The sequence below is a fragment of the Anolis carolinensis genome, chromosome 1, assembly GCF_035594765.1.
Source record: "Anolis carolinensis isolate JA03-04 chromosome 1, rAnoCar3.1.pri, whole genome shotgun sequence".
Taxonomy (NCBI): Eukaryota; Metazoa; Chordata; class Lepidosauria; order Squamata; family Dactyloidae; genus Anolis; species Anolis carolinensis.
In genome coordinates, this window is record NC_085841.1 from 47640964 (window position 1) to 47656758 (window position 15795).

Below are 15795 nucleotides of genomic sequence, written 5' to 3' on the forward strand. Positions count from 1 at the left end.
TATTTTTAAAAATTCTACAAGCTGAGTTGATTAGATGCTTTCCCTTCACTCCCCCTCCTGCACTTTTTGGCCATCAAAGATCTTTTGCTGTGTCTCATCCACTGGGTGTGTGTCAGAAGTAGTGTCAAGTCACACAAGGAGTTGGGACTTCATTTGCTGGGCATTAATATGTGTGTGCATGCTATTCAGAGAAATCGACCTTGATTCTCATCCATTGACCCCCATGGACTGCTTTGATCAGCGGGTTGAGGAGAAGCATTGGAATTCTCTGCCTCGAAGTGTGGTGGAGGCTCCTTCTTTGGAGGCTTTTAAGCAGAGGCTGTTGGGAGTGCTTTGAATGTGATTTTCCTGCTTCTTGGCAGGGGGTTGGACTGGATGGCCCATGAGGTATCTTCCAACTCTATGATTCAATGATTCTATGATTCTAAGTTACTGAAGGAAATGTCACACAAAGGTGTAATAATCTCCCTTGTTCACATATATTCATAGCTTTATCTGCAGCTCCTGCTAGTGTTCTTGTCAGTACTTCTACCACTAGTCATGTCAGTTAGCCCACCCATCGTCTTCTTTTGCCTCCAGTTCTGTGCACATTGGCTTCCCAAGGTCTATTGTTTTTCACAACATGGTTTTTTTGCTCTGATCCAGAAGCAGTAAATATGGGGAGGGGTGGATACAGGGAGCCACAGATACACAGACTTGCATGGCAAGAGCAGAACAGTGAGAGCAGCACTTGGGAGCCTGAGTCCCACAGCCCAGCATGGATTCAAGGGACCTTTATAACAGATGCTGTTGGGACCTAGCATTACTTTGCTGAATGGTGACTGAAAAAGAAGTGGGTGGGCAGGATGGGAGGCAGTCAGAGAGTGATGAATGGCTGGTAATATTTTATGATGGATGTCTTTTTCTTTGTCTTCCTTCTTTCCTTCTTTCCTTCCTCCCTCTCTCCCTCTCCTTTGCATTCATTCTATTTTTCTTCCACTGTTTTGCCATTGATTTACCATGCAGCTTTACATGAGTTACATTCTGGACATAACAGCCTGCACGTAAATAGTATCTCATATGTGCCTTCGGTGCTTTTGAATGCCTGATTCAGCACGAGAAAGAGGAATTGCGATAAATGCGGAGATCCTTTGTACTGGCAGCCCTTAAATTTGGCTCTTCTTTGCCCTTTATGAATACATCTAGCTTTGTGAAACATGTAAGACTGAAACAGGTCTCTGGCAACAAAATGGGATATGAGGTTGTCCCTTGTGAAGAGAAACTGCCAAGTGCTTAGAATAATATTCTAAAATGGGGAAACTGCTTCATTGTCATCAGATCAATTTCTCCAAAAACCCCTTACAGACCAATTTTCTCTTCTTTGCCATAAAGAGATCAGGTGTTATAAACTTCAATGTCAACAACAGAAAGAGATTAGAAACCTATTCTATGAGAAACCTACAACTGTCTCTCGCATTTCTGAAGACATTGCTTCTCCCTTGTTTGTAGCCTCTGGTCATGAATATTTATCCAAACCTGACCAGAGATCACAGAGGGCAGTGACATTGCATATTAAAAACTGTAATTATTCTGCCAGACTACATTCACACCAAGGGGAAAAAATCATATGTAGACACTTGTGTCACCTCGAATTTTGTTCATTTTCTCATGTGATTAACATTTAACAGCTGCTTTGATAATTTCATAATAAAAAGCATACATTCATAATAAGCTTTCTTCTCCCTGTTCATGTCAGGAATGTATTTGTGCACAAAACAGCTACTTTGTTGAAACCCATCAATTTCAGATACTCTTCAGTCGGTCACTGCTTAGCCAGCCTATTATGTGAGCAAGCCATAGCTGTTAGATATTATTTTCTCAACCCACAATCCACTTTCAAAGTTTTTGACATCCCTGTAAGAAACCTGCACCCCAATTAGAGACTATTCTTGCTGCCAGAGTCTCATTTGGTCCTTTCTTCTGTTATTGCTGCATGAAAGAAGATCAGATGAAACAAGATGACTCATCTCCTTTCCCCAAACAGCTACTTAAGCAGGACAAAATTTCAGAAGCTAGATGGGTGAATTCACAATTTCTAGATCTTCCTAGGCCTCCATCCATGCCTTATTTTGCAGCTCAGGATGGAAGATGTTGTTATGAAACTTTTTTTTTTAACTGTAAGTCCCAGATCTTCTCAGTCAATAGGATTCTGGCAGCATCCAAAAATAGCATTTTAGACTCTAAACTTGGGTCTCAGAAAATAGTATGAGCTTAGAATAAAGAATGTATTTGCTCAGAAAAAAATTAATCTGTTCTGCTTCTATAATTGATATAAACAATACAATAGCTGTCCACATTTTTTCCAAGTTTTGCCTTTTCCTGTGCTGGAGCCCTTAGGGATATGTAGCCTACATCTCCAAAGGGTGATTATGTTTGTGTTTACTATTTCAGTGCCATTTTGGATATTACAATTCACTCTCAAGCTTTTGGGACACAGGAGCATCCTGTGAAAACCACTTTAATAAATATCCCTTAAAAGAATTGTCAAGGTTGAGTAAACCTGTGAGATTAAATGTGTTTTGGATTTTGGAATACTTCCATTTGAATATATACAATGAGGTGTTCTGGAGGTGAGACCCAGGTCTAAAGACAAAAAAAAATTACACATTACCTCAAGATATATAATACTGTTTATTTTTGATGTTTTTGTACATGAAGCAAAGTTTGTGTAAACTGAACTGTCAGAAGGGAAAGTGATCACTATCTTAGCCACCCTTGTGGATGATTTTGGATTGGAATTCTGAATGGTATACATCCCACGTTACTCCATGTACCCTTTTTATCCATAGTAGCTGATGCTTGTATCATTACCTCATTTTGTATGGTCATGTGTTTTACTGTATGTTGTGTTTTAACTGCTTATTTTATTTGATTGTTGTATCATTATTTCTCAGTTATAGATATTGGTTTTAATTTGTTATTTTTTTCTGTTTTGGGCTTGGCCCCATGTTACTCGCCCCAAGTCCCTTCGGGGAGATGGTAGCGGGATAGAAAAATAAAGTATTATTATTATTACTTTAATACATTATCACATATAGTGTATTAAACTACATTCTCAACTCCACTTATTCTATCATCAGTTGGATATGCCTGTAGCACATCATTCTAAATGAATAGTGTAACTTAAATCAGTATGTCAGTAATAGGATGCCAGCCATAATGTAATGCAGCTGCACCTTCATTATTAGGGAAAGAAATTAATTTCAAATACTGTATTGTGTCACTGAATTTCCTATTTTCTCTGGTTAAAAACATGTGCTTATTTATTTATTTACAGTATTTATATTCCGCCCTTTTCACCCCGAAGGGGACTCAGGGCAGATCACAATGTACATGGCAAACATTCAGTGGCATTAGACATACGACATACAGACATAGACAGAGACACAGAGGCAATTTAATATTTTCCAGTTTCCGGCGTCATGAGGATATGCTTGATTCCAGCCACAAGGGGAGCTTCTGTTTCCACTGTGACACTGAGTCCTTGATGGAGTACTTCCTCATTCTTCCACATGCTGCTGGACTTTTTATGGTGTTGTAAATTAGTTAAATTAGCCACCTCGCATAAAGCAGTACCTAAATTTCCTATTCGACAGATGTAACTGTCTTTTGGGTTGCTTAGGTCAACAACGAGCTAGGCTATTAATGGTCAGGGACTCAATCCATCCCAGGCTGGCCTCGAACTCATGACCTCTCAGCCAGTAGTGATTTATTGCAGCTGGCTACTAACCCACAGTAGTAACCACAGCCCGTCCATTTGAAGATTATTTTTTGCTGAAGCACTGGTAATGGGGTCCCTCAGAGTGTGGTGGTCTCCTTCTCTGGAAGTTTATAAACAGAAGCTGGGTGACCAACTTTCAGAAATACTTTGGTTATGTATTCCTACTTGGCAATATGTTGGATAGCTCTTGTGGTTTCTTCCAACTCCATAATTCTAGTATTGTAAACCATTTGTTGACTTATTTTGACCCCTTGAATTTCATAATGATGTTCTTAGGCAAGGAATCCTCAAATATGGCTTTTCCATTTGCTTTATCTGAAACATAGCTTACTGCACTTGGCATTCATTGATGCTCCAAGTACCAACCAGGGCTAAAGCTGCTTGCCTTCCAAGATCAGGCCAGATTAATGCATCTAGGGACCTCATCAGATGGGAATGGGGGTGGGTATGGAAAATAACGCTGGGCTCCACTTTTTTACCTTATTTTATGGCGTCGCATGCTGCCCATCAGACGATGCAGGCCATGGTCATGCCCCTTTCATGAAGCCCTGGCATTGCGAGAAAATGCAGTGCGGGCCTACGAAAATGTGGTGAACATAGGCAGCACCCGTGATATAGGTAAGCTTTGCTCTATTTTCTTTCTTTTTAGCATAATTTTGATGCTTCCCCTATCTGATGAGGGGAAATGACGGGGCTCCCTATAGTGATGACTCTACCCTTCCCTTCCCTTCCCATCACATGGGTGTACAGCTGGTGGCCTTCCTCTCCCTTCTGTAACATTACTGGGGGGGGGGGGTATGACACATCTGATAAGGTCATATGATATATAGGTGCTAGAGTTCAAACGCTAAACTGTCACTCAGTACTCTTTACCTTCCATGAATTCACCTCCCAAAACTAACCATAGAGGAGGAAAGATGAGTTACACATAGACACTTAGCTTTTCATTCCTAATGTTCTTCCCCATACTAACTGGGAGAAATTTTTAGTTGCAGAAATGCCATGGAAGGAAGATTCACTCTCTCCTTTTCACCATTACTCTGTATCATCCCAACTGCCCTCTCCCTAAAACTGCTTTAAAGGATGGGAAAAGGGTTCAGGTGAAAACCTCTTTTGGATTTCTCATATCATATGTCATTTGTTGAATATTTTGGAGATGATTTACCAAAAGCTAGCAGAGACAAAGTCATTATAGAGTATTGTGCCATACCCTCAGAGCTTATAAACTTTTCATCCTTAGTAAACAATGCCCTTGCTGCTTGTATGTGTGATTGTCTTTGTGCCTTATCTATAAAACTATAAAATATCTTGTTCTTTTCTATGGACTGCATTGATATTTCAGATTCTCCCTTTGTGCGTATTCTTACTTCAGATTCAGTAAACGCTCTTCTTTGGTAATCAAACATTTCCCTATTCTTTATTTGCTCTCTGGTAGATTTCCCCCTTTTCCATGCATATTCTCAATGTGATGGCAGTACAATACTCAGTGTTCATGGGATCATTGCTTGTTGGTTTTAGTAAAACATGCATATGCAAAGATTGCACTAGAAGGGGTACTTAATATATTTTTCCTAGGCTGAATCTTTGACTGCAGAATGCAGAGATTTAAAAATATTCTTACTGGGCAGCTTTATAAATATTATAAGTGAAATTCATATTTAAGAGAGAAAGAACAGGCCTATTTAAAGGCAATCGTCAACTTAAAGAAGTATATTCCCAATTGGCAGCAATGTATTTTTTTAATCTGAATATGAAATTTAGCCTTCCACATCAGTCACATTTCTGTGTAAAAGAGGCTTGAGGGTGGGAATCAACATCACAAGATGTTATGTGTGTAAATGAGGTTAGGATGACTGCTTAGGGCTTTGCGTATTGAAAGTGTTATTTGTGAGTCTTGTTTGCTTTTTCTGTGGTTGTAGAAATATAAGTGCAGTCATACTGTAATGGAAAGGGACTCATGCTGGTTTATACTTCTCTCTCCAAATTTCGCTATAACTCCAGGTACAAAGATTTTTTAATTATATGACTATAATTTTAGAAGCCAGGCTTTTCTTACTTTTAGAAGATTTTAGGATTTTGATTTATGATTCTTAGAAGGCCATGCGTAAAAATCTTTTCATACCTCGCATTCATTCCCAATTTGACATAGTTCAGAGTGCTGAAGCATACACTCTGAAAATACCCATAGGCTTTGATCATGTAGTGTAAACATCTCAATGTATTTTATGAACCACTATTCAGTTTCCAGTCTAGTGTAGGGAGCTGTGTAAATACCAGATGGAGTACAAACACTCATTTGCATTGTTGTTTAATGTATCAATTTCTGTGGTCCTCAATCAGGGAATATCTTGTGCTCTAAGGAATACGCCTCTTCTATGATTCTATTTATTGCAAGTAAATGAGTGATATCAGATAAAACCAGTTAACCACAAAGGCATTTGCATATTACTTTACATTGTAGCAAATGTGATGGGAAAACTTTGAGTATCAATTAAATATGATGTACCATTCAGTGACAACATACTCACATAATTTCTATAAGCTGAGGCATATTGTCCAAAGCTTCTTCCAAATTTTGGGACAAGCTGTCTATATGTGTCTGCAGTGGGATGAAGTACCGTGTTTCCCTGAAAATAAGACATACCAATATATAGACAGAGAGGGTGGGGAGAGAATCAAAAGCATTGCATAAACAAGTATAAAAGTGATAAAAATAGAGGGAACATAAAAGGCTAAACAATTTTTGACCAAAAACAGGCAACAGCGACCCCATTGTCTGTAGCTTTCAACCATTCTTCCTCTGTACATGTTTGTTCTGCTCCACAGTTGCACAAGGTGGTGGATTCTTCTAGATAATGCCATTTTGCCAGGTTGTCTTTTGATCTGCCCACTCCACTTCTGAGTCTGTTCAAGGACTTCCAAGTTACCCATTCTTGGGTTGCCCCTAGAGACAGACCCTCTTGGAGGGGGGAAACCATTTGGGATTTCCAAGTTTAGCTCCCCAGAGGGATACTCTTGCTGTTGCTGGGGGAACATTAAGAGGAGTGGTCGTTCTCCTTGATTTGGTGGTTTTCCTTGATTTGAGTCTACTGGGAGAAGACTGATAGCCATGCAGTGGATGGCTTTCACAGTGTTCAACCTTATTAGCAGCAACTTCCCTTCACACATCAGGGAGGGCAATGCCAGCTAGCTTGTAGAGTTTATCAACAGGTGTAGATTTAAGACATCCTGTGATTATCCTGCATGTTTTGTTCATTGCTGTGTTTATTGCTGGTTCGCGTGAACAGACTTGTGCCAAACAGGGTAGGCAATACTCAGCAATTGAGTAAGACACACCCATAAAATAAGTCATAGCAGGATTTCTAAGCATTTGTACAATATAAGCCATATTCCAAAAATAATTCATAGTGATAGGCGTGGCTGTGCAGTGTACCGGCGCAGAGTGGTAAAAAAGGCAGCCCCATCAACAAGGTTGGCTCCCCTAATCATTCTGTGCGTGCTGCAAACTAAAGGTTAGAAGGAGACATCGAAAGTGAAAGTAAAAGTCTCCTCAGGGAAGTGAGGAGCAGGATGCTCTGCTTTAGGTATTTTGTGCCGTAAAACTATGACTGCCTTTTTACTCAGCACTGTGGATCTCTCTCACCTAGCACCAACCAGCAAGAGTCTGTGGGTCTCTTAACTATATTTGACGACTTAACTATATTTGAATAAATGCAGATTGTTGTACCATACTTAATAAAAATTAGACAACCCCTGAAAATAAGCCATATTGTATCTTTATGAGGAAAAATAAATATAAGACAGTGTCTTATTTTCAGGGAAACACGGTATGAGTTAATTGAGCTGGAGAAGTCCTTTTTAAATATACTTTTCTGATACTCTAAGTTATGACATGGTAATTGCTCAAATTTTTACGTATTTCAAAGAAAGCAAGCTGATAGGTCTCCAGTAGGGATGATAAATCTTGATTTTTCCATATCCTAACAGATGCAATGAAACAGGTATTTGTCCCTTTGGTTCAAGACACTTAGGAATGCCTCATCTCTTCATGAAAGTTGTACAGTTTGCTAAGAAGTGTAGTTTTCCAGAAACCACATAGCTTCTCCTGAACAGCATTCCCCAAAACCTGCCAGCTTTCATCATTTAAAGGAAATTGGCAACATTCCATTTGCAAAGTTTCCAAAAAAAGAAGAAAAAAGAGTGCTTCAAGGCAATCAGGTGTGTGTTTTGTGCAAGATTGTTTTGTTTTTTTAATGGAGAAAACTGAAATATTACATAAAAATCCAGCAAGAGGAATCCATACACATTCAAGCAAATGCAAGTAGAATTAACTTGAGTTGGATTCCCCTGCTTGTTCAGTAGGCAATATTTCAGGAATAGTTGGCATATGGACTTGTCCTTATTTACATCATGTTCATTTGATGTTCTTTGCCATAACACAAGAATACACATTGAGATATTTCATAAGGCGATAGGGATTCTGATATTATAGGTTGATATACTTTTTCCAAAATGCTTGGAACTTGAAGTGTTGTAGATTTCAGGGTTTTTCTTTTCCTTTCTTTTTTTTAGATTTTTTGAATACCTGCATTTATACACAAAAAGACATCTTAGAGATGGGGCCCTGGCCCAAACCCATCATTTATTTATATTTCATATGCAACCAGGAGGAAATCTTATACAATATATTTTCATAATTCTGTGCATGAACAAACTTTGTTTACATTGAACCATAAGGGAAAAAAACACTATCTCAACCAGCCTTTCTGGACAATTTTGGAATTGGCAGGATTTTGGAATTCCAGACAAGGGATGCTCACATGTATTCATTTAAGGGTTTGTTTGTTTTTTCAAAGATGGCTGAAAAGAAAGAAGAACTTCAGCCTTGGGGAGCTTGGACATAAAGTTTAAAGGAAGATGGTGAAATTCCTGAAGCTTTCTCTCACTGATACTACTCCCTCCGTTCACCTTGTAGTGAAAGTAGTGATGGTAACTGGTTGCAACTTTCATGTGGATATATCAAAGCATGTGGTTGTCTGGTTTCTCCATTTTCCAGAGGTGCACATGTGATATTTGCTGTTACTAGATGTGGGAAATGACTCCCCCCCCCCCCTTCCCTGCCAACTCACTCCTTGTTCTCATTATAGGAAATGGAAGGGGATGAATGCAAAGAGGTGAGACAGAGAGCTATGGCCGTGTTTCTGCTCTGGCCCTGCTGGCAGCTAACTGCACCCAGTGATGAATGAGCTCATTGCTGGGTCCTGCACAAGCTCCTCCGCTGAGGATTCAGAATCTCTAATAAGGCAGCCTGCTTTTTCCCCCAGCATTGGTGCCTAAGTGTGCCTTATTAACTGTACCAAACTAATATTGCACTGCAGCGCTGGAATGGTATGATAGAAGAAGAATGGCCATTTCAACTGGAGGAAAGCAGCACTAAGCACATAACAGTTGGGTAAAATGGGAGATGATGTCAAGGGGGATGTATGAAGAAAAGTATCCCAAATTGAGACATTCGGTGCTTTTGTTTCAATGCAGAGCTGCCATCAATCATAGAGGAGGAACATGCTTGGGGCTTGATAGGTGGAGCCAAATTTCAGCCTCAATGGGTTAGCAATGACTCACTGGATGACAAAAAAAAAAGTATCTGATCCTTTGTGGATGAAATGGCAACCTAAAGACATCTTCAGAATGATCCACCATCCTTGCTCTTCCTTTTTAATGATCACACAAATAATTTCATGTTAATCCTTTGATTTCCTCGCCTACAGACTTCCTCGCCTACAGAACTGTCTGGCACCCAGCTTCTGATACTTAGGGGCATTTTGAGTGAGAAAAGCCTCAATCGCTTGCCCATTTCTATTGCTGACACACTTTACATGGGGATGCTCTTTTTTAAAGTGTTCAGAGTGACTAGTGCAAAATGTGGTGATTAGATTGCTTTTGGCTGAATGCTTTGTTTATGGACTTACACCAGCAATAAATTGCTGTGTGGCAATAAATTGCTGTGTGGCAATTTATTTCAGGGTGAAAATGTAGATGCAGGTCCTCATCTATCGTCTAGAGGCCAATCGGCTAGAGGCCAGGATAGCTGAAATAGTACCTTTGCCACATGGAAGTCCCTTCGATGTGATCCATCACCAACAGAGGTTCGGTGATAAAGACAGGACCTTCTTTGTTGTGGTATCCTGGTTGTATAACAAGGACTCTGAGAAAGGTTTACTCCTTTCTTTGTTTGGTTTTAGTTAGACTGTTAAAAGAGTTTTGTTCAGCTTGATTATTTAATGATATCAAATTCATTAGTTCTGTTCTTTAAAATGTTTGTTCTCCTATTCTTGTTGCTGTTTGTGCTGTTTTAAGGTATGTTAATTGTTTGAAGTTTGTATGGATTCATTCAATATCAATTGTAAATCACCTTAGGAAATACAAAAATAATTTTATGAATGAAGATATATTTTTAAAAAAACTACAAAACTCCACAGATTTGGGCTCTATTGGAAGTCTGTTCAGTTAGCAGAGAATGAGAAATTAGTTTAACTGGGATTTAACTTGTCCCGAGCTCCTTTGTACCTCACTTCTCATGGACAAAGAAGCTAACTGAGAAACAACAGTTAGCAGTTTTGAAGCAAGCCAGATATTAAGCCACAGTTTGGACCAAAATATTCAGGTTTTGTTTGAAAAAATATCTATAGTTTTACAGTTTGGAAGCTCAAGGAAATCACGGGTAATTGAAAACTTCATACTTTGTTTGTTGCAAAAGAAGTGAAAGGATTGTATTCATGACCATGAGATTCTTATTTTATTAAACTGAGATGTGATTGTCCAAGCAAGGTTGATAATCATTTACTGTTATTTGACCTCTAAGATGTCTTCTTCTACCGGTATATATTTAGCCTTGTATATCATTTGCTTTGCAATAAAATTATGCTTCACGTTTGGCAAATAGTCTGCAGAAATAAATAAGAGGTATGAGATAAGGATATAGGTCACCTAATATCTTGCAAGGGTGAAACACCTATTTTCTTCCTCTACTTGCCCTGATTTTATCTGCGGACCCTCTCAGAGCTCTTGCACTAGTCACCCTCTGTTGTATGTGCAATTGATGCTCAGGTTTTTAAGAAATTGTTGTGTTATGTTTTATATTTTACTAGCATGGGAACCCGGTGATGCCCGGGTTATTTGATAAAGGCATTGTTTGTCTTTGATTGTTAGGTATTCTCAGTTTGGAGTGGGTGAACTACAATTCCCAGAATTGTGGGTCAATCCTCCCCAAACCCTGCCAGTATTCAAAGTTGGCCATTTTGGGTCTGTGTACTAAGTGTAGTCCATATCTGTCGTTGGCTGGTCATCGTCTGGCTGCAGCGCTCTCTGGATGGGGGTGAACTACTACAACTCCCAGATTCCAGGGGCAATTGTCCCAAAACAACTGTCAGTATCCACAGCAGGCTATGTTGAGTCTGTGTGCCAAGTTTGATCCAGATCCGTCATTGGCTGGATTCAGTGCTCTTTGTATGCAGGTGAAATACAACTCCCAAAATCAAGGCCCATTCCCACAAACCCCTGCAGTATGTTCAGTTGGTCATGAGGCTTCTCTGTGCAAAGTTTGGTCCTGGTCCATTGTCGGTGGGGGGTCATTGTTTCTCTGGATGCAGGTGAACTAATATGCTCTTTTGTTTATGGGGGTTCTGTGTGCCAAGTTTGGTCCTGATCCATCATCAGAGGGATTCGGGGTGCTCATTCATTGCAGGTGAACTATAAATCCCAGTACTTACTATTCTCAAATGTCCAGGCCAATTCCCCTCAAAACCCACCAGTATTCAAATCTGGGCATATCAGGTATGCATGGCAAGTTTGGCAAAAAACCATAATTGTTTGAGTTCATAGTATTCTGGGTGTAGGTGAACTACAACTCCTCTACATTCCCCAGCAAGAGTCATAGTGCTCTGAAGTGATGCAGGATGAACTACAACTTCCACCATGTGGAGTCAATCCCCCAAACTCCTCCAGTAAGTGTAGTTGTGCTGTGTTTGTTCTGCAGACAGATTTTCAAGGGAAGGACAGTAGGCGGGGTCATGCAAATTTCACACCAATGGAGAATTCTGGGATGCCTGCCTGTGGTGGAGGACAATGCACAATCTAGGAGGAAATGGTCCCCAAATGAAAGCATTATTTGGGTGGTGGGACGTAGTGTTTGGGGAGGACATTGGCAGGGTTTGGGCTACATGTTCATGGAGCTCGCTGTAACCGAAATGTCAGTGGAAAAGAGTGACTTGCTGGCTCCTCAGCACTGGGAACTGTAGCCTGTTTGTGAAGGCTGGAGGCTAGAGGCTGTCTGTGTGAACAGACACCCGTGCCACATACACACATACGGGTTTTCACTTTTATTATGGACTAGCTTGGGGACCCGGCGATGCCCGGGTCATTTGAGAATGGTATTATTTGTGTTTTAATGTTGTGTATTCTGTTTGGAGTGGGTGAACTATAATTCCCAGAATCGTGGGTGAATCCTCGTGAAACCCTGCCAGTATTATAAGTTGGCCATTTTGGGCGTGTGTACCAGGTGTAGTGCAGTATTCTCTGGATGGAGGTGAACTACTGTAATTTCCAGATTCCCAAGGCAATTGCCCCGAAATATCTATCAGTATCCACAGCAGGCAATATTCAGTCTGTGTGCCAAGTTTGGTGTAGATTCGTCATTGGCTGGGTTCAGTGGTGTTTGGATGGAGGTGAACTACAACTCCCAAAATCAAGGCCCCTTCCCACAAATACCTGCAGTATGTTCAGTAGGTCATGAGGGTTCTCTGTGTGAAGTGTGGTCCTAGTGCATTGTCAGTGGGGGTCAGTGTTTATCTGGCTGCAGGTGAACTATAACTCCCGTTTTCCCAAACTTGTGCAATATGTTGTATGGGGGCTCTTGTGTGCCAAGTGTGATGTTCATTCATTGCAGGTGTACTATAAATCCCAGTACCTACTACTCCTTAACTTCCAGTCCAGTTTCCCTCCAAACCCACCAGTAGTCAAATCTGGGCATATCGGGTCTGCATGGCAAGTTTGGCCGAGAGCTATCATTATTTGGGTTCATAGCGTTCTGGGTGTAGGTGAACTACAACTCCTCTATATTCCCCAGTAGGAGTGACAGTGCTCTGACTTGATGCAGGGTGAACTACAACTTCCACCATGTGGAGTCAATCCCTAAACTCCTCCAGTAAGTTTAGTTGCAGCTCAGTTCTGCTGTGTTTGTTATGCAGAGAGATTGGAAAGGAAAGGGCAGTGGGCGGGGCCATGCAAATTCCACAGCAATAGAGAACCCTGGGATGCCTGCCTGTGGTGGAAGAAAAAGCAAAATCTAGGATGAAATGGTCCCCAAACAAAAGCATTCCTTGGGTGGTGGGCCGTAGTGTTTGGGGAGGACATTGGCAGGGGTTGGGCTACATGTTCATGGCGCTCGCTGTAACCGCAATGTCTGTGGAAAAGGGTGACTTGCTAGATTCTTAACCCTAGGAAGTATAGCCTGTTTGTGGAGGCCAGAGGCTGTCTGCGTGAGCAGACATCCGTGCCACATACACACATACGGGTTTTTGCTTTTATTATAGATTTAGATAGATTAGATTAGATTAGATTAGATTTAAATTTAGATTTGATATTAGATATAGATTGTTATACTGTGTTAAATACTGTTTTAAGTACTGTTTTTATGTAAAGCTATGTTGTTGTTGTTGTTGAGCTTGGCCCTGTGTAAGCCGCCCCGAATTCCTGTGGGGAGATGGAAGCGGCGTATAAGAATAAAGTTGCTGCTGCTGCTGCTGTTGTTGTTGTTGTTATTTCCAGTTTGAAATCCTACCATTTGGTGTTGAAACTAATTCTGAAAACTCATCTTGTGGACACAAATAGTGAGATCTGGATATGCCAGAAATTGCAGTTCTAAACAGTAGAAGAAAAATCATACTCAAACAAAAGAGACTGGGTTTATCAGTTCTCCTCAGAGTCATTAGCTGGCATGTACTCATGTTTTATCAAAGCCCTTACATTTTCTAAACTTCATTAAAACTATTTATGTAGTCACCTATACTAATTCTAACATAGAATTATTGAATATCAAGAGTTGAAAGGAACCACAGGAACCACCTAGTCCAACCCTCTGTCATATGTTTTGTGGCTTCCACAAATTGATGTATGGATCCAGATAAACAATATGGATGCCCAGTGCATACAGCTTGCTCCTCTACAAGATCACACACCACCATTTTACAGAATAGAAAGTGGAATCACAATTATTTGAGTTGTACATGCTGTGTATTTACAGGCTTAGCAAATCAAGAGAGATCTGTAGTGTAACAGGAGCCATTATCTGTCTGTAACTGCATTATAGTGCTATTGTAACTCAAAATATGGCAGCTGAAGGGTCTTGGGAACAAGAAAAATAGATGTCATACTAGTTCACCGTCAGGGTACTACCGTATGTTAATCCGTCACAGGAATTGAGTCACTTGTGGAATCTTTAAAATATAAACAACTGATAGAGAGAAAGTATTTGGGTGTTAGGGATGCAGTTTTTCATTATATTCACTTTCAAGAAATCAATTGGTAAGTTTATCAATTTTCTTCTTGCTGCTGGAAAGTCTTGACAGCACAGTTTTCAAGCACAATTTGCAGTTTGGGTTTTTTTGCATAAAACCGGTGTGCAATTTTTATGTATGTAGAAAAAGCATTTTCCGTGCAGGAAAACAATTTTCTGCACAGAAAATTGTATTTCTTCATATTATTTCAGTGCATAAAATGCTGTTTTCAAGATAAAAAAAAAACATGCACATGCAAATTCTGAACTGTGAGGCAGTCTTTGCTGTGTTTAACAGCCTTGCTTGGCAAGGAGAGAGTAGAAGGAATACCAGGACTAAAAAACAGGACTCCATTCTTAAAATTTCAGAACTATTTACTTTGTTTAATTAAGCCCTGATTTATGTCTTGGCAGATGAATCAGCGAGATTTGCCTCCCAAATCCATTTCTGTGCGGAAGATGGAAAAGGGCATGCTACAGGAACACCTCCTGACTGACTTGAAGGTGCCTCAGAGTTATGAAGTTCGGTTGACGCCCATAACCCGCTTTGGGACTGGGGACATGGCTACTCGCATGATCCACTATTTAGAACGTAAGTGTTTTTTTTCTCTGCATTATCTAATAAAGTCACCAAAGATCTTCTTGAAGCCTCATCCAGGAATTGACCAGTGGAAACCTTGTTGAAAGATGCAGCTGCTTTTGCAACTGTCTCACATCTCTCTTGTCTGCTAGGAATAAAATGACTTATACACAGAGAAATTAGGAATTTAATTTTTCTTTTCTCCTTGCTTCCTCTGTTTTCCATTATGGACACATTAAAACATGGTTTAAAGCACTGCCCTTTATTGTAACAACATAAGAGGAAACAACCCTGGGTTGATTGTCCCGCTCCTTTTTGAATGATAAGCTCTTCCATGTACTCACTCACTCTATTTTCATTGAGAAGAACAAGCAGTGCATGAAGAATAGATTTCTTTAACAAATTTTCTTCCTTTAGAGCATCCTTTGCCTCTACTTGGTTTTTTCAAATTCATCCTCCCAAGGTGGGCATTTCTGCTCTTGATTGAGAAAAAACCCTAACAGGCCTTGCTTTCCTATCTCTCTGAATTGAATGCATTGAACAAACCTGAGTATCATTTAGTAGTATCCAGACTAAAGATATACAGTCTTTGTATTTCTATATTATGGCATGAATAGCATATGTGTGGTTTTTACACCACCCCAATCTGGATAAATCTCACAACTAGATCTCCTTAGCAACAGCAATCGATCTGTAATGTATACTGCCCAGTGTACCTTTTAGATCTCTTGGTGCATTTGTAGTGATAAATCCTTTACTAATATAAGAATAATAGACAGGTTACAGCTTTGAAGGAGCTAGTTAACTCTTTCATTTCCCCCATCACAAAGGCATCTTGTTATTGTGTTACAACTTCAGTTTAACTTCATTCTTACTGTAGTGTAATGTAACATTTTATGGAAA

General features: G+C 40.0%; 1 protein-coding gene across 3 annotated transcripts in view; it reads left to right on the forward strand.

Moving 5' to 3' along the window:
• Positions 1-15795, forward strand: part of mdga1 (MAM domain containing glycosylphosphatidylinositol anchor 1) — a 380665-nt gene that overhangs the window by 271573 nt on the left and 93297 nt on the right. For all 3 annotated transcript variants that reach the window (XM_008125164.3, XM_062973681.1, XM_016990606.2), the window contains one exon: positions 14727-14904. In XM_008125164.3, the coding sequence (XP_008123371.1) occupies positions 14727-14904 (178 nt within the window). The remainder of the gene's footprint in view (positions 1-14726; positions 14905-15795) is intronic.